At 22.9% G+C, this 21,346-nt stretch overlaps 1 protein-coding gene across 1 annotated transcript in view; it reads left to right on the top strand.

Annotated features, from left to right (window-relative positions):
* The window catches only part of LOC412739 (roundabout homolog 2), a 45,156-nt gene that overhangs the window by 18,504 nt on the left and 5,306 nt on the right, over positions 1-21,346 (top strand). The window contains exons 3-6 of the mRNA XM_396192.7: positions 17,768-17,921; positions 20,058-20,188; positions 20,673-20,939; positions 21,044-21,324. Coding sequence (XP_396192.5) covers positions 17,768-17,921; positions 20,058-20,188; positions 20,673-20,939; positions 21,044-21,324 — 833 coding nt within the window. The remainder of the gene's footprint in view (positions 1-17,767; positions 17,922-20,057; positions 20,189-20,672; positions 20,940-21,043; positions 21,325-21,346) is intronic.

Genomic DNA, 21,346 nt, shown 5'->3' with positions numbered 1-21,346 from the left:
TTTAATTGATTATAATCTATTCTTTTATTTTACGTATCTATATTTAATTTTTTTATAATTAATTCAGATTTTCCTTACTCATGATAAATTGATCTGTTCTTTTAATATACTCTTTTCGAAATTTCTTATATATAATCAATTCTTAATATAATCAATTTTTATGTTAAATTTTTAACATGTTTAACAAAAACCATTCAAATTCAATATTAAAGTATAATTCATAATTTATTATAATAAAATAAGTAAAAAAAATTTATAATAATTATTAATAAATTAATTTTAAATTTTAAATTATTTAATAAACAAAAATATTTATTACTATAAATTACTATATATATATTGATTAAAATCTAAAAAATTTTATAACATTTTTACAATTAAAATCGAATTGCAATAACCTAACTTACAGTCGTTATATAACATACAGTACATATAATATGTACAAGTATTTATATTTCAATTAGTAAAACAAATTATTATTACATAAAAAATTTATATTTTTATGTAATATCCATTTTAAGTGCTATATCTTTAAATTGAAATAAAACACAAACTATTTAAAATATTTCAGTTTGCTTCATTTTAACATAAAATCAATTTTATGACATTCATTATAATAAAATAATATCGTTCTCAACCTTTTTTCACAAGCTCGACTCATTTTACTTAATTTCCCATTCTCGCATAAAGATGATTCTATTTCGTTAATAATGGATATTATAACATTATTTTTTAGCTCGTCAATCGATTTTAAATTATTGATATAAATTTTTAAAAAATTCACAAAAAAAAAATTAACAAATTTAAATTGTAAATTGTTGATTTTAGTAACTATAATCATTTTTTTATAAAATTAGGCATTCATTTAATTTTTCATTATATTATTTCTTTTTTTTCAATAGATTTATAGCATATTATACTTTTACTTTTATATCAATAATCCAAAAAAACAATTGACAAGTTGAAAAACAATATTGCATTCACTATTAATGAAATAGAATCACTATTATGCGAAAATGTAATGAAAAATTAAATATAACGAATCAAGAAAAAAGTCTAAAAAATTTTTTGAATTATTTATGTTTTATAAATAAATTTTATATTAAAATTTTGAAACTGAAATATCTCAAATAATTTATGTAATTTATCTCAAATAATTATGATATTCAAATTGAATAACTTTTCTCTTTTTTCTTTTCTTTCTATAAGTTATTCAATCAATCGTATTATTTTCATATAGAGAATACAACTCTTTCACATTTACCTTTAATCATTCTCTTTCTTTCCCTTTGAAAGATTAATTAATTGATTATTGATTGCTCGTCTTTTTATTACCTATTAATAAATTTATCACATATATACATGTAACACTTTAATTCCTCCTCAGAGACCAATATCACTTTACACATATGATGGATATTAATTTTTGATTCTACGTATTGTACGCGAAATTTTTTGTTTTCAACAAAGATTTTTCTGTATAGTAACTTTCATCTTGTGGATCGCAACTTTTAAATAGCAATAAAGAGATCACAGATGTTAATTTGAAAAATGATATTTAGCATTTATTATACTTTTAATACAATTAGATTGTAATATTTTATAAAAGTAATCCTTTCTATTTAACTTGAACAAAAGAGGATTTGATAATATTTTGCAATGATGAAATTATATTAATTTTTCTTAATTTACATAAAGAAGTATCACTATTTTTAATTTTTATTTTTAATTTTTTAAAAATTATACTATAAAAAAATTAAAAAACATTGATACCACGAATATGAAATTAGATATTATAATGAAAATTTATCGTGATCGAATTTCTTCTTAAATAGCAAAAAAGTTTTTATTTAAAAATTTATACAAAATATTTTATATTTTTCCAGTCAAATTATAAATTAAATTTAAGAAAATTTAATCAATTGTCAACTAAATGTTATAGAATATTATTCTAATATGTGAAGATAAATAAAAAATATAGAATAAAATTTTTTAATTTTAATGAAAAACTAATTTTCGATTAATTAAATTTAAAAAGTCATCGAGTATCCGAATATCCGATTACTTCTTTTCAATTTAAAAAAAATTTAAATGGAAATATTTTATTATACATTTTTTAATTTCGCATTCATTTTCGTAAAATGAGCTTTTATCAATAATCCATTCCTATCCAATCGGGAATTAGTCATATTCTCCGACGTTTGACACGTTTTCAATTAGAATTTTTCTCGAAAACGAAGGTTAAAACGAAAAAAAATGTCATTTTTCCGATTTATTTTTACACGTGAAATTACCTGATATCCAATTACACCATTAATATAGAAGAAAAGGAAAGAGAGAACGGGGAAATGTGTGTCTTTATCGATTACATACATACATATAGGTATGGTACATATTCAAACATTAATCCATTGATTGTACGTGACAAGATTCAAGTCTTTTGTTCATATTAGATTCAAAAGATTCAGACCTTTTTCTAGCATTGTGCTTATGGTAAACTAACTTCCGTTCCCATTCTTCCATAACATGCAGTATAGTCTGCATAAGTCTTAGCTGGAAGGTCATGAGAATATAAGAAAATGCACTACAAGAATAATATCATACGTCGGAGAATGAGGATGCAAAGAATATATCTATGTAGAAATAAGAATATACCCTTTACGTAGAAATAATGAAAGATTTAACATAATCCATCTTCATGCGCATATATATTTATACATATATGTATATGTATGTCAAATTACATACATCTAAGATCATAGAAGTATATATTACGTGTAAAGAGAAAATATGATGACAGAAAAAGAAAGAATCTTTGTTTCTTTTTTTTTCTTTTTTGAGAGAGAGAGAGAGAGAGAGAGAGAGAATAAAATTAACAAATTCTTGTCACATGTACTTATGGGGGTTTCATTTTAATTTTTAGATGTAATTAATTTTCAAATTATAGATTGTTTAAAAAAATGTTTAAAGTAAAACTGTTTTAAAAAATAAATTTCATGATGATCATAAATCTTCAGATTTTAAGATGTTTATTTTTTGTTAAACAATCGTTTAATTTTTAATTCTAATTGATGAAGATTATTGTTTCCTACATATTAAAATCATTTGTATCATTTGTATTAAAATCATTTTAGAAAATATTTTAACTTAAATTTTATAAAATATATATAAAAGAATATAAATAGATCTATTTCTTATTATAATAAGTTTATCAAAATGTAATAAATATAAAATATCTTCTAAACTAATAATTTTTTTATGTATAGAAATTAATATGAAACAAATAATATATTATTATTAAGAATTATAAAAACATGAAAATTATAAAAATATTGGTTGAAACTTACAAGTGTATTTAAAAAAATAATAAAATTACTATTTCAAACAATATAAAAATTTTCCTTTATGAAAAATTTATATTGTCTTCTTGGAAATAGAACTCTTGAGAAGTTGTACGAGCGGAGGTGTTGCTCCCCTTAGTAACAGCTGAAACACTAAAATTATTTTCAGATGATTGGTTACAATCTTCTAGATAATGATCCAAAATGACGACTCTTGATTTTTGAAAAAAAAAAATTCATCCAGATTTAAATAAAAGGATGGAAGTTGACGAATCATAAAAATATATTTGATGAAATTTAATTAACAAAATTCGCATTGTTCGATGTTATTTACATGCTTTTATCATAAAAATCGTTGTTTTATATTGTTTATATTATTTTAATCAAATTGAAATTAATATTAGAATGAACATATACATTCTAAATAATAAAATAATATTTGTATATTGTAAAATTATATATTGTATAATATTACCAAAAGTGGAATTTTTTTTTTGAAATCATTATTTTTTAAATATATTTACATTTCGTATTTATATATTTATTAAGTTAAAAGCAAGCATTGAAGTTTAAACGAAGCAAGATGATAGAGCGCGACACTGTGATGAAATTATTATCTCTATTTTGCTTCATTTAATTTCAATTGCTTATAATTTAAATAAATTTTAATTTTTGTATATATTTTGCATATTGTAATTTTTGTGTTTGATTTGATTTCTAAAAATAGAATCTTTAGTTCCTTGAATATATTAATTGTTTTGTAGATAGTTTAATATTTTTTTATGATTAGAATTGAAAAACATTCTATAAAAAAAATACAAAATTGATGTATATTACAAATAATAAAAAAATAATATATTTTTTTATCGTCTAAATTATGGATAAATATGGACCATTTTCAGTCGAATTTGATGTAAATAAAATATTTATTTTTCGTTTAATTGAAATGCAATACCGTCAAAGATGACAGTATTTTATTTTTTATTTTTTTTATTTTTTAGAAATCGAAAATTGAGTTTTTTTTACAGGTGATGTTATAATATATTTAAACATCACTATATTATATTTTAGATATTAACGTTAAAGTTAAAAACTTTTTATTTGAAATATTATTATTTTATTATAATATTAAAGTAATTAAAATATTATTTTATTATATTTCAATGAAATATTTAAAATAGAATGTATAATTAATATCAAAAAATATATTTATATATTTATAAATATATATAAATTTATATTTGTTCATGTAATTTTTATTAAAGGAAAACTTTTTTGTAGTCTTTATCATTTGAAGAAATAAAAATAATTATTCTTATGTATAACGAATAACGAAAATATTTTGACTCTAATTCGAATAATACAAGAAAAGTAAATTTTTAATTAATTTTTGTAAATAAAAATATTTTGGATATTATATAATTTAAATTAACAAACTATAATAACAGTTTTGTACAGATTGATATTCGTAGATATAAATTTTATATATATTTTGTGTGGATATTCTTATGCAATAAATCATGGAACTAAAATACAATAAAAAGAAACTAAAGAATAAATTCATCTAAAAAAATAATAATTATAAATATAGAATACAATATTAAAAAAAATAATAATTTTTAAATTATTTAAACCAAATATTTCATGAAATTTATAAAATAAATAGTTTTAATTTTTAACAATCTGTAAGACAAAAATTTTTTACTTTCTTCAATCTATTTCGATATATCTATTACAAGATATTCTATTATTTGTAATAAAATCAAATAAGATCAATAAGAGCTTTTTTATAAAAAAATAAGTCAAAAAAGAAGAATAACATTTTATAAAGCTTCATTTTTGAGAAAATTGAGTTTAAAAATTTATTGAATATATTAAATTATTCTAAGATTCGCATTGTCACATTTCTATTTTTGCTAGTATATATATATATATTCATGAATATGAATAATGTTATTATTTATTTTCTATCAATAATATTATCATTAGTGTTTTCATATTATAATATTACATATGGAATAATTTTATTAATATATTTTAATAATTTTATTAATATATTAATAAATTATGATATAATTTTATAATTAAATCATAAATTTTTTTTTTATTATTTATAATCTGTATCTATGCAATTTATTATACAATGATATTAGCATAAACTATATTCATATTGGCGTGACTACATTCAGTATATGTACATATAATATATAATCATTTAATTTATCTATGGTAGATATAAAAAGTAATTTTATAAATAAGAATTTTTTAGATATTGCTTTTATATTTCAATTAAATTTCTTTATTAACATAGAAACTATTTAAAATTTTGACTATGGTGCTATATAATTGTACTCTTTAACTTTAACTAAACTATTATGTAATGTTCCTAATTTCAAATATTTAATTTTTTGAAAAAGTAATATTTATTTTTAAGTCTTCGACACTTTTTCTGTTATTTTTGAAATATTTTTGACTCAATAAAATCTTATAAAAAGAAAATAAATGGTATGAAATCCAACAACTCGAAACTTACATTTAATACACGATAAGTTTTCTCAATTTTCTTGAAAACAAAGTTTTCGAAACTTTTTCCACATGGACAAATTTTATTTCTTCTTTTCGACCTATTTTTTGAAATATCATCTCCTTGGTTGCAAAGCTCGGGAAAATAGATTTTTGAAATAATATTTACATAAGAAGATAGTATTTCAAATATGTATATATATATATTAATATAAATTCGTATAAGTATTGTTTCGAAATAAATATCTATTTCATTGAAATATAAGAAAATAATATTTCAAATATTTCATAACATTTCAGCAATTTTATTAATTTTAACATTTTAATATTAAAAAGATTTATAAAATGTTCAATTTATACATTTACATGAACTAAACATAAGATTATTAATTTCTGTATTTAATTTTATTTCTGTACTTTTATCTTTTTTTTTTATCCACTATTTTTTATTTTCATTTTCTAAGTGTAAATATTTACTCATGATTTGAAGCATTAAATGAAATATTATTTTCAAACAGCAATTCAAATCTCATATTGCTTATGAAAATATTTTGTTTTAAACGATTTTAAATTTTTTCCAACTCTATTCGGTTAATACAGAACGCTACTGTATCTCAATTGCAAAACATTTTTGCTGGTTCATACATGTATATTTATTCTAGATACAGAAACCTACAATGTTACATCAGCATCTGAATATTTTCGTTACTATATCTATCTCGAAAATCTATTTTCTCGATGCTTATTTATTTTAGGAAAAAGAATATAATATTTTGAATCGATACGAATCGAAATATCTTATTTCGTTTTCTTTCGTGAAGGAAAACATATTTGCACGATTTGGCACGAAATGAAGCGTGTTATCATCTTTTGTCACGAAACTAATATGTTCCAAGGAAAAATAGCGTATTTCGTTTACAGTGATAAAAAGGAATACATTTGGAAGGTTGCCTATAAAAGAAACATATTTCGGTTGATTACACATTTCGTTTATAACAAGAAAAAGAATTATAATTGAATGGTTGGCTATGAAATCTGTTGTAATCAGAATTTGATTTGTTTGTAATGTATGTGTATAAGAGTATGATGTGTTAATTCTTGCCAGACAAATGCCACTACTCAAATATGATCTTTGTGATCTATTGGTAAAATATATAAGAGATGAAATATATTTAAATCTTCTCTTTAATAAAATATGTTTTTTATGTATTTTTTATAAGAAGCTGTCATTTTCATTTTATTTTTAATTTATGATATAGTAATAAAAAGAAAATCCAAAATAATTTTTTTATATTAGAATATTTGAATACGATTGGTAAAATATATAAGAGATGAAATATATTTAAATCTTCTCTTTAATAAAATATGTTTTTTATGTATTTTTTATAACAAGCTGTCATTTTTATTTTATTTTTAATTTATGATATAGTAATAAAAAGAAAATCCAAAATAATTTTTTTATATTAGAATATTTGAATACGATTTCATATTATTTCATATTATGTATGACAAAATAATATATAAGATATTTGATTTATCATAAAGATTTGATTTAAAAGTTGATCACTAACTTTTTTATATTCATTATTTTTTCTGATAAATTGAGAAGTATTAAAAACGATCCTTATCGATTTTATTCTTTTTTCAGAAGAATAAAAAAATATTTAAAAGTCTTTAATTTTTCTTGAATAAATTTAGATTTTCTTTAACAAATTCATTATATACAATTATATAAATATTAAATACTATCTATAAATGATATCTATAATTATTAAACTTATATTTATGATGAATCTTATTATTGAAATTTAATAAAAATTGTTTTTATTATGAATTCTTCAATTGTTAAAAAAAATAATAAAAACATTCATCAAAATATAAAATAAAATCTTTGATGAATTTTTAGATATTATGAATTTTTTATAATAAATTACTATTTACATCTTACATTTATTATCTGTACTTATGTACTTATCTATTTACTATTTACTTATACTTATGTACTTATCTATTTACTATTTACTTATACTTATGTACTTATCTATTTACTATTTACTTGTACTTATCTATTTATTTATCTGTTTCTAATTTTTCATAAAATAAATATTATTAATATAAATATTTAATATCATTAATACTTATAATCTTTTATATCATGTAATCCAATGAAATTTTTATTCTCTTAACTTCTGATTAATTACTGATATTTCTTAATGCTTTCTATAATTAAAAAAAAAAAAATAGATTAAATTATTTTATGAAATAATATTTTCAACAAATATTTTCCAATTTGAAGAAAAAATATAATAATTTAGAAACACAAAACAAAGATCAATTGTTTCATGCTTCTCTTTTTTAAAGTTCTAAAAAATTCATTATCAAATATGAATTATATCAAATTAATTTTCATTATATCAAATTGATTATCCAACAACTAAAATAGCTAACTAGGTTCTTAACTTACGCACATAATAGTATATATAAGTATATATTTATTTGTTCATACAAGTAATCAAATTGTAATTGACCGCTCGATATATTTTTTTCCTTCCTAACTTACACACAGATCTTTCTATAGATTTACACGTTTCAAGTGGTAAAGAGTAAATGCTGTTGAAACAACGGCTCCATTCAGTTCGAATGGTATAGTAGGTATTTCCGGCGTGGACAGCTAAGTTTGCAATGCACAGTCTGAGAGTCGCGGCGCATACAAACGCTTATCGCAACACACAATCTACGAACACCGATAGATATCGAACAGCCACAATTTTTATCCATGTCGCGTTTGTTGTGTTCGTATTTGCGTTATTACCCGAATTTTATTTCTATTTTTCCAATTTTTTATTTTAATTTACACAAAATTGCTTTAAAAATATAAAAAAAGAAAAGTAAATAGTTCAAAAAAATACTAGATATTCTTTTTATAAATGCAACGGTGTGTCTGCAATAATAATTATTTTTTTAAATAAAAATGTATACTTTTTTTTACATACAGATCAACTTTTTTTTACCATTTTACGTAAAAAATTATTGAATATTGAAAAGTATAAAAAATGACTAATCTTCGAAACACTTGCATTAAATGATATGCGAAAAATGAAGAAGGGAGAATAGATAAGTATTACATGTTTCTTTCATATGATAAATTTTATAAAATTTGAATTAAAATATCTCCTAAATTAATTTTCTTTTCGATTATATTATCCTCTCCCTCTCTTTTTTTATAATAAGAAGAGGACGATTCCTTATGCAAAAGAATATATTTTTTCATTTAAAAAGAAATATAATTGTTGATTATATATACATTATTAATACTACATTAATAACGCTGTTATGATTTGAAAAAATTTAAATTATCATATAACTTTTTATTATTACAATTATGTTTTATATGTTTATATCTTATATAAAATATTATATAAATTTATATAAATTTAAAATTCCATAAATTTCTGAATGAAATATTAATACACATTATTTATACACATTGAAAAAAACAACTTTTTATGCAATATAGAATTAATTAACTATATGCATCCTTTTTGATATTCTTTTGCATCCATGTAAGCATCATAGGGGTAGTAATCAGACATATTCCTTCACTCCCGTATGCACGTAGTATAAATCCCGTTTCTACCCAGTATGCGATGTACCTCTGTGATATATGTGCGTGAGTATGTCCAACTGCCACGCCTACCGACACTACGGTTTAATTGAGTAATCGAGTACCCTCGCGACGTTGCCTGAACCAGGAGGAGAGTCACTTTCGACTCGTATTCCCCTCCTCTTTCCTATCAATCCTCTTGTATGTTCCCACTCCCTCCCTTGATTTTTCCTATCGATGGTCATTTTAGTTATTCGAGAAAATTAATAATATAAAGAAATATATTATCTTTTTATTTAAAATTCTTTTGTCTAGAATTTTCTTATTTTTCTATTTAAGTAAGATAAAAAGACTTGTTTTTTAGAAATGTAAAATCAGATCTAATTCATTTTTTCTAATAAAAATGTTATACAGGAGATATTAAATACATTGAAATATTTCAAGTTGTGTGCATTTTTAAAATTTTGAATAAAATTTTATATGCTTTTTAAGAATCTAAAATTTATTCTTTCTAATAAGAATATCACAGAGAAAATGTTAAATTGAAAATATATTAAAACATCTCGGTTGAAAGTAAATTGAAAATGTGTTGAAATATTTCAATTTTTATCCGTTTTTTAGTTTTTAGTTAATGTTAAAAAGCCCTGTATATTTTTCAAGAATCTACAATTAAGTCTAATTTATTTTTCATCACAGAGAAAATATTTAATTAAAAATATATTGAAATATTTCGATTAAAAATGAAAATTTATTGAAATATCTCAAGTTTTATATGCTTTTTAACATATCAATAAAGTTAGAAAGTTCTGTATGATCTTTACAAATTTAATCAATTTAATTTGCTTTTTCCTAATAAGGATATCATACAGAAAATAAAAAAAAAATTCAATTTTCATATAATTCAAAATGCAGAGCAAAATAAAATAGCGAAAAAATACATTTTACTATTGCATATACTCGGTAAAATAAAGATTGTTTACATTAAACTTAAAAATCTAATAATATTTTTGCAACCGTTATAACATTATTTGGGAAAGTGATAACGCAAAGAAGCGTGGAAACGAATTATAACGAATACACTTATGTTATATAAAAATTCAAATTAAAAAAAAAAGAAATTAAAGGAAATATACCAGCCGTAAGATCGGGTAGCGTGTGACGTGAATTGTATCGCTCGTCCGGCTTAGGGAAATCAGGGACTCCATGTGACAGGAACCAGACAGAAACGATGCAATTTAAATGTTAAGCGAACGGTCACGGTATCGTATAGGCAGGTACCATACGTAACGCGTATTTTACCAAGATAGAGTGTGCGTGTTAACGGGATTTCGTGAATTCAAATGCGACAGTTAAATCGAATCTGCTGTCGTATAAACTTCTTCCCCTCTTCCTTTCTTCTGTCGAAATTGGTCAAAGACATTAACTTCATGAACGGAGAATCACGATGGACCGGATCTATTAATGGGTTTAAGATACACGTATGAGAATCTTCAATATCAAACGAATATCTAAAAAGAACAGTGTAATATCTATGACATCGATTTAAAAAAAAAAAATCACAAGAAAAATGGTTACTTATGTTGTATATATACATAACATTTACATATATAATATTTACATATGATTATATATATTATATAATTTGTCAAAAATTTGGAATTATTTTTTCAATTGCAACAATCTTTTTTTTTTATTATTATAAACTAGCGTTAATAGTAATTTCATTTATATCGATATACATTTCACGAAAAAAATCTTTTAAAGTTACAATATTCTAATCTAACTTGAGGTTATGTTCTTGCATTTATGGAACACATTATCGATTCGAATCTTTGGCCAGTAGGATATATATAGTATGTATGTTAGGGATAAATATTAATTACCTCAGCTAAGAGGCAACAACTTTGTCTGGTCTCCAATGGTTGTCTATCGAATAGTCACACGAGGGCACGAACGCTGCACACTCGTGTCTATTTATATCGAATCCGTGGGCATACCGGACCAGACTGGCGCGTCGCAAGCAACTCTGCTGCACCGACAATTCCTGCGTCAACACGTAGACAATCTTAAACATTTCGAATTTTCTTATGAATTTATCACATCGTCCACTCGGAATCATTAAAATAATTGTAACGAGAGCAATGAGTTCTAAGTAGAAAGGAAACAATCAATCTACGCACAAGTACTTATTCTCCGTACTTGCATAGCCCGTGTTTCCCAACCTTTTTCGGTTAACGATATATTTTAAAATTTGTTACATGATATTTTTAAAATAATGATAATTTAATAATGATATTTTTAAAATGATTTTTAAAATAAAAATTTTAATGTATTTTAAACTATAATTTTTTAACATTTTTTATATTTGTTATAGTTTATTATTTATTTAAAAAAAAAGTATTTAAAAAATGGATCGGAAGTATTTATAATAATTTGATTTCGATCTAATTAATATAGACACAAACAATTATATTTAAGCAATAATATTTTTTTTAATTGATGAATCAATTCATGAATTAGATTTTTATCTACAAATGTTATTTATGAAATATTAATAAATATTATATATATATATTTAAATATTTATAGATATATAGATATAGTTTATAAAATTTAATAAAATTTTTGATATATTGACATTAGTTATATATCATATATATCTACCCATATTCAAAATCGCCCATCGTATATCAATTCAATCAATGCAAATAAATAGACAAAATTGTAATCGATAAATTTATAAATGATAATAATTAATATTATTAATATATATATACAAATTGATATTTAAATTATTGTAAATAATTGATTTCTTAATAAAACTTTTAAAATAATAAAATAGTTAGATAATTACCAAAAATAATAATAATGATAAAAATTGATAAAAATTTTTTTCAACAAATTCAATACAATTTGTCGTTTTATAATTGATTTTAAAATATATAATTTTTTATATTTATTATTAATTTTTATCGTTTATATATAATCGTATATATTTTTTTATATCCATATTTCACAATTAAAATTTTTCCCATTTACATTGCTTGTTCTTTTAATTGAATCTTTTTAAAAATTCTTTTCATGTAATTATTAAATTTTATATATTATATTAAATTTAAAATTTTTATAAAAAATTCAAATTTATTAAAACAAATTTATTATTAAAAATTTATAATCATTATATTACAAAAAATAATTTATTTCTTTACAATAAAATAATTGATAAAACACTATTAATTATTTATCCAAGTTGTATTAAAGTAATTTTAAGATCTAAATTTACATATAATAAATATTACTTTTATCATTAAATATTGAATAGTTCTACATATATATAAAATTGAATATTTTATATTCATATATATATGTACAATATATAAAAATAATGAAGAAACATAAGAAATGAAGAGACCATATACGTACATACATACTACTTGTTTCTAGAACATACGAAAGTAGTAGTCTCCATTTTCGTAACAAGAATGTTATTCTCGCATTCACACTCTAAAGTGTACACTCTATGCTCGAAGATTTCTATGTGTAAGATTAGAATTTTGTTCATTCCCTTTCGCTCGTTAAAATAACCTTTATACGTATATACAAATCGAAATATAATCTTACTTAACTTAAATTACGTATTACATGCATTATTTTATTTCTGCAATTCGAATTCGATTATTTTTATAAATCAAACCTTTATGATTGCTACTTCTACAAGTAGCAATAATGAATCATCTAAATCAATCATTCGATAATATATTTTTTTCTTCAATTGTATCAAAAATAAAAAATGTAATTTACGAATTTTTTTTCTTTAAGTTTTTATAATAAGTTTTTATAATTGGAAAGACATTAAACTTTACACAGTTTTTATGTTAAATTTTTATTCGTTATTTCTATAAGATGAAACTTTCATATTCAACTCGAAGAATTGACCTTTTCTTTTAAAATTCGAGTTATCAAAGTTCGACTTTACTAATAAAAAGGAAATTAAAAATAAAAAGGATTTTTAACAAAATCGACTAAGCAAATTTACGTAAGATAAAATTTTAAGTATCTCGATGAGATATAACTTGGAAATGATGATAAATAATATACACAAAGTTTTGATGTAAATTTTACATACTGCGCATGGTTTGATTCAAAATCGAAGAACCACCCGATAAGTAGTTTGCGAAGTAGACGCCTACTTACGCCTACCTTATGTGTGTATGGATTCGCGATCAGCTACCCGTATACGGATATACTCTCGTATATCTGTATACAAGTACAAGCAGCGGTCACCTTTCGAGACTCTTGCTGAAACTCTCGGCAAGGCATCGAGTCTCAGAGAAGTATACAACATGCAAGCATACTAACGTATACCCATACGAAGATAGCCCTGTGGCCATTTGCATTGAATACGCTCTTACCTACCGAGCGAATATCCCTTTTACGTAGGCAATGCCACCGCTGCCACTGCTTCTCGCCCTTTCTAACCGGTCCTTGTACCATTGTGTTTATTTTGTTTATACTCTTTAATTATACCGAATACCTATACGGCATTGAAAAACACCGATACAAAAAAATATTCTCTATCTGAAAGACAACCATGATATTCTCTTTGTGTCCGTTATTATACACTATATTACACTGTACCATGATTCAATTCATCTATACTCTAGAGTCGGTATCTATGAACATATACAAAATGTTAATATATTCGTGAGACATTTTTGGAGGGTTTCAATTTTAAAAATTAAAATGAACAAATGTTGGTATGGAAAAATTTCGCTTGAGATTTATTTATTAAATTATAAATAATTTAAATTCGCATTAAATGAAGTGAGACAAAAACGGGATGTGATATGAAGGAGATAAAGCGGTTTCATTCGGTGTCTAACGCAAATTTTAAAATAAATCTCAATCAATATTTTCGTATATTAATTTTTATTTTAGCTCTTAGCTCTTCAAAGATATTTCACAAATATCTTAATACTTTTACATAATGTGTATATATTTTATACATGTATCGAAAATCTTAGATTCGCGTATTTCTATAATATATATTAAATCAAAAGACAAACCAGATCATGTATTATCATTTTATTCTATTTAAAATCCATAGATGAAAAATAAAAAAAAAGTTGATAAATATCAGAATACCATAAAATATTTATATAGAATATAGTTTTACTAAAATAAAATAAAAAATTTAATATATAACTAAAAAGCTAAAATTTAATAAATAACTATAGCTAAAAATCTTTCTGTTAATCCAGAAATATATATTCAAAAAAAGTAAAATGTTACAATTTCCAGAACCGAAGAAAATGTTATCGTGCAATCTATTTGTAATTGATCTATTTATGCATGATTATCTATAAAGACAGAGCTTAAAAGAAATAATAAAAATTTTACGAATGAAAAAAATGATCGAATATATATCAAATAAATTCAATGGATGTAATTCGAAAACCAAATTACTTGATTTCTCGATAAATTTTTTATATGTTACGATAAATGTTTCGAGACGAAACGTTCGTAACGGTTCCACTTTAACGAAGAATGGTCACAGGTTGTTGCGATCATTCGAGTCGTTTGCATACACCATCATTCTATCCATCTTGTAACAAGAGCTACCCCGATTTTGAAGTAGTCGTCTCGCGCAGATGGTGCTACTCCCGCACGGTCTAACAGGCATAGTCGTTTGTCTCGTTCGTACACGCGTAGCATGAAGGGAACGCGCGCCTGCTGCTCTCATTAGTTGGTTCCTGCGGCACGCGAAAAAGCCTGAGGGGTTATATGACCGGCAGGGGTGAGAATAGCAAAAAAGACGGCTGGGGTGAGACGGGAGATCCAAGAACCCTTCAATTCTTTCGCTCCAGATCTAGCGTCCGTTAATTGGAGGTTGTTTGACTACGCACGAACTTCACCCTCCTCTCCCTTCCCAATTTCTTCTTTCTGAGTTTGTACGGTCTTTCATAGTTTTCAACGCCCCTCCCTAGTTATCGCTCTTTCTTTCTCCCGCCATCTATCAATCTTCATTCGAACCAAAATTTATTATTACCTACGCATCGGCCATCTGGTGGTCGCTAGTGGTAAATCAAATCGGTGATTGTAGAGTAATCGAACGAGTAATCGAACAATAAAAAAATTTCAATTCTTTGTCTGTAATTAGACGTTATTTAGCTATGTTTGCTGTTTCTTCGATCGTTGAGGGAAAATTGATATCGCGGAAATACATGTATGGAAAAATGGAATGAACGAAAAAGAAGGAAGGTCGGAAAAGCGTTAAAAAGTAGATGAAAAGCTGTTCAAACTACCACACGAGTGTAGAATTGTTTGTATGGTGCTAACGATGAACAAACAGAGCGGAACGGCTTAGCCGATACACCGACTACGTCGCGTGACTCATCATCGACTGGAGACCGAAACGATCAAAGAGAAAGGACTAGGATGAGTTTACGAGCATGGTATCCTGCAATCTCATGATTCATCCTCTACTTTTAATTAATTGTTTTATACGAATTATTTATTTCGTTTCTATTTTTCAATATATTTAAAATATAATTTATTTGTTTTTTTTATTAATAGAAATTTGTTTTACGTGTGAAAAAATTTCAAATAATAATAAAAAAATTTTATAAACCTAATATTATATTCTAAATATTATATACCAAATATTATGTTTCTTATTTTTATTTATCATAAAATAAAGATAAAAGTTTCAAGACCTCAATAGTCGATCGAATATAAAATTTGGAGAAGTGTTAGGAAAGAAAGGAGATACAAATACAAATATAAAATTTCAACTTTGTATATTCTCTAATTTCTGAGATATTAATAAAAAAATTTCAGATTATACATTGAATTCTATTTATATAAATGCGATTAATATAATCGTTTTTGGTATAAAAGTCTATCTAATATTTTATCTAATATTTTATCTAATCAAATTTGTTATTAATGAAATATTACATATAAAACTTTCAGTTTCTTCCAAAAGTCGTAAATATTGGCGATTTAGAGAGACTTTTAATTCTAATCCAATACTCATTACGGGATCGATTCTATTCGAAACGTGCTTAAAATAGCAATCGTCACATTTGCATATCAAATGATTTTACTTGCAAATTAGTATTTTTTTATTCTTACGAAAGACATCGTATCTGATATTTTGTAAGTTAAATTTCTTGAGAATGAGTAATCAAGTTTTTGAATTGTAAATATTATATAATAGATATTAAAGCTAATGCAATTATATATTATCGGTTACTTAATAATCGATGACGATTATTAAGTAAGTATAGTGACGATAAGTATAGTGAAAATTGTTGTATTTAAGTGTTAGTAACATTTGAATTATAGGCAATAATGTCTATGTATGTAACTTTTAATGTGTAATATCGAAATTTTTTATTATTTTTTATTATCTCAGAAACCAAATAAATATCAGAATTAAAATTTTAAATTCATTCTTTCTGAACTACTATTTTTTTAAATTTTGTATCGATTGATATTTTGGAATTATATTTGTTCAAAATAAAATTGTTTTATTAAAACGTTTTTCATGAAGTAATAAAAATAAACATAAAATTAGTTTCATTGCATTATTTAAAAAAAAATAAAGATAAATTTATTTTTAAATTGTTTAATTAATTATAACTATTTTTTTATTTTTATTGTTTATTTTATTTTTATTATTTTATTTTATTTTATTTTATTTTATTTTTTATTATTTATATTATTTATTATTTTATTATTTTATTACTACAGTAATTTAAAAATATTTTGTAGACGTGATATTGTTCATTTAATTGAAAGTAAAAATATTTTATTTTTCAAGTGTTGTTTGCTGAGTTGTTTCTCAAGGTTTTTCACAAAGTTTATAGAAGAATCTCACAAAATCAAGCATCATATCAAATTTAAAATATTATTTTTGAAATTAAATAAGATAAATGTCTTATACTTTTAAGAGAATAAATAAATTAATATTTAAAATTTATTTTAAAATTGATTATCTTTGATATAATATTATTACAATTTATAAAATAAAAAAACTTAATAATCAATACAAATATTATACATTGTATTTATTTTCTTTGATTTTCGTGCAAATAATATTATAATTTTAAAAATTTTTTAAAAATATGTATTTCATTTCAAAATAATAATTTTTGTTTTGTAACACGATTAGAAATTGTTAGAAAAATATTAAGTATAAAACATTATTGAATTATAAACTTCTTATAAACTTATAAACGAAAATATCTATAATCTATTTAATCGAACAGTTATCTCACTTTATTTGTTACAGTGTTGAGAGATGAATTTCGTGCAGAACCTCAAAACACAAGAGTCGCAGCCGGAGAGACTGCATTATTAGAGTGTGGTCCACCCCGAGGTCATCCAGAGCCAACATTACATTGGAAAAGAAATGGTCATACGATAGATTTGGAAACTACTAAACGGTAATATGTACTCTATTTAATTGGAATTAATAATGAGAAAAAATAATAATGATATTGAGAAATTCTTTTAATATTAAATTTAACAAATTTTTATTAATTTATTATTGTATATTTGTATTAAATAAAATTGAATTGAATAAATATATATCTATCCTTTATACAAAGTAAACAAAATAATAAATATTTAATTATTTTAATATATTTAATTACTTGAAATATTTCGCTCATTTATAATGATATTAAATGTGAAACAAAAGGTAAATGATTTTAAGGAGTGTATATTTTGATATTATTAGTTGTTCATAAGATAATATGTAAAGGACTTATATATTTTTATACATATTTTTTAAATGAATCATTTTTTTAAATCAATACAACTCATTATTTCTTACAATAAAATATTTTGAATAATTTGAAATAATTTGAAACAAAATATTAAATGTTGAATATTTCAATAAATAAATATTATTTGAAAATTTACTATTTTGTTTAATATTATTTATATTTATAAATTATATTATAAATTACAAATAAATATTATTTCTTATTTATATTATTTGTTATTCAAAGAAATAAAAATATTCATTTTTATTTATCTATTCGAAAAGCCTACTTTTTCCAATTCAGAAAATATTAATCCATAATTATGTCTATGTCGAAAAATCAATATTTAATCATTAATTTAAAATATTTTAATTCAAATTTTGATTGAAAAAAACATTTACTAAAAAATAAAAAAAATAATTATTATATGAAAAATAAAGAAAACATAAAATAATATTTTGCTGTTTTTGTTGTAATAAGTTTACAAAATTCAAATATTTTCTAAACCAATGATTTTTTGACATAACTTGACATAACTAGCTTAATACTTTTTATATAAATATCTTGACAAGTACATGAAAAATTACGTGATTTTATTTAAAAAATAAAGTTGATTTGGAAAAATTTTTTAAATATCAATATCATTAAGAAAAGAATAATATAAATATTAAAATATATCTTTTAAAACCATTCAATTTTTATCTGAAACATTTTTTTTATTGAAAACTAGCGAGATATTTAAAAGAATCAAATTATTATATATAGTTTATATAAAGTTATATTATTATATAATTTAGTTTATATTAATTAGTTTATATAGTTATATTATTATATAATTATTATTATATAATATTATATATTATATATTATATATATATATATATATTATATATTATATATATTATGAACATATTTATTTTTAGTTTTGATAATACAAAAAAAATTTTTAAATAAAAATTGTAGAAAGAGATATAATTTAATGTTCAATTTTTTTAAATGTAGAAATCATGTGAAAACTTACTGTTTTAAATAGATTTATATAATTTTTAATATAGTAATTTTTGGAATTTTAAAAAAAATATTAATCTATTTTTGAAAAAAAATTTTAAAAATATTTTATGATCAATCTTATTTAAAAAGTTATTATTTGAAAGAAGAAAAATAAAAATATACGTGTAAATTTACAATTTGATGAACAATAATATTGATTGCTATTCTTCATTCTTCATTACTAGTAATGCCATTATTTCTGTTCGTAAGGCGTTAACAATTTTCAATAATTCAAATTATAACATTTTCATTTTAAAATGTATATTCGCATATTTTTTGTCTTTCATATGATAAATTTTATAGAGTTAAAATAAGTTAAATTGATAATTTTTTATTGAAAATAGATGTATACATATAAACAAAATAGATATTATATTATATGCAAATACATATAATTATATAAAAAACAGTTAATAGTAATATTAAAATATATACATTTTTCGAAACCGAATTGAAAATTATATGATTCCATTTAAAAAAAAAAATAAAATTGACCTATATATAATATCTGTATGACATGTAATATGTTTGCAAAGAAAGTATTGACATGGCAGTTATCTTCTCTCTATATCCTATTCAAGTTTTATCTACAATATGTTTTCTGTCAATAAAACTAACTCATATATTCAAATTGTTCAAGTTATTTCGTTCACCTCGTACATTTATTTCATTTTAAATTTTAAAATATTATAAAATTAAATTATATCATGTATATTGTATCAATTATATTTAAAAATAATCCCGGATATTGTTTTGTTATAGTATCACTTTGGTTGATGGAGGAAATTTGATGATTTCGGATGTTCGGCAAACGGATCAGGGAAAATATCAGTGCGTTGCCGAGAACATGGTAGGCGTGAAAGAATCTGCCGTGGCAACATTGACGGTTCACGGTGAGTAAATATCTGTTTAAATAAAACAGTATATTAACATATTCGTGGCTGTGGTATTAATACATTTCGGGATATTTTTTGAGAGTCGATTTTAGAAGTAAAAACAAACACAAAAAATACATAAAATAGTTTCATTTATTAAATTATAAATAATTTAATAGTTCGCGTTTGATGAAAATATCAATGCGTTGCCGAGAACACATGAAGTAGGCGTGAAAGAGAATAGAATACGATAAAGATATAACGGAGACAAAGAAGTCTTTATTCTATTTTTCTCGTTTCTATTATTCATTTCTATTATTCTCGTTTCATCTAAACATATCATTTATAACATAATAAATAAACCTCAATTTTTTATACATCAATTTTTATATCTGTTTTAATCCCTAAAATCGATCCTCTAAATTATATATACATATATAAAAATGGATAGATTTATTTTTAGACATAGATTTATATTTCTCTGTTTGCTTTTTCTCATTAGTGAAACCATTTTTCTTGTCAACTCCTGCGAATCAAACGATCTTAGCGGACCAGACTGCTGAATTCGCCTGCCGCGTGGGCGGCGATCCTCCGCCCGAGATCCTTTGGCGACGAAACGACGGGAAAATGCCAATTGGACGAGCACATATTTTAGACGATAAAAGTTTACGGATCGAAAGAGTGACGTCACAGGATCAAGGGACGTATATTTGCGATGCTGAAAACGGTGTCGGTGCTATATCAGCGAGTGCAACTTTGACAGTACATTGTGAGCAAAAAATTTATAGTATTCCTTTCTTTCCTTTGTTTCATTTCTTTTCTTTCATTTTTTTTTTTTTTCTACCTTTTTATTCACATTCTTTCATTTTCCAGCGAGACCAGTATTCAGCAGTTTTCCAAAAGACGAGATAGTCAGCATCGGATCAAATGTTTCGTTTTCCTGTGCGGCTCGTGGTGCGCCAAAGCCTTCGATCTTCTGGACTCGGGAAGGGTCTCAAGAATTGATGTTCCCTGGAAATGAATATCAAAGTCGTTACAAAATCACAGATGATGGAAGTTTGCATATAAAGGGTGTCCTTGGAAAAGACGAAGGACACTACGTTTGCAGCGCGATCAGTCAAGCTGGCGCGAGCACAGCTACGGTTTTTCTTCAGGTATTATTTCAACGTATTGAAT

This window comes from Apis mellifera, linkage group LG16 (assembly GCF_003254395.2).
Source record: "Apis mellifera strain DH4 linkage group LG16, Amel_HAv3.1, whole genome shotgun sequence".
Classification (NCBI taxonomy): domain Eukaryota; kingdom Metazoa; phylum Arthropoda; class Insecta; order Hymenoptera; family Apidae; genus Apis; species Apis mellifera.
The sequence above is the reverse complement of the archived record's forward strand: the minus strand, read 5'-3'. Positions and strand labels throughout refer to the sequence as shown.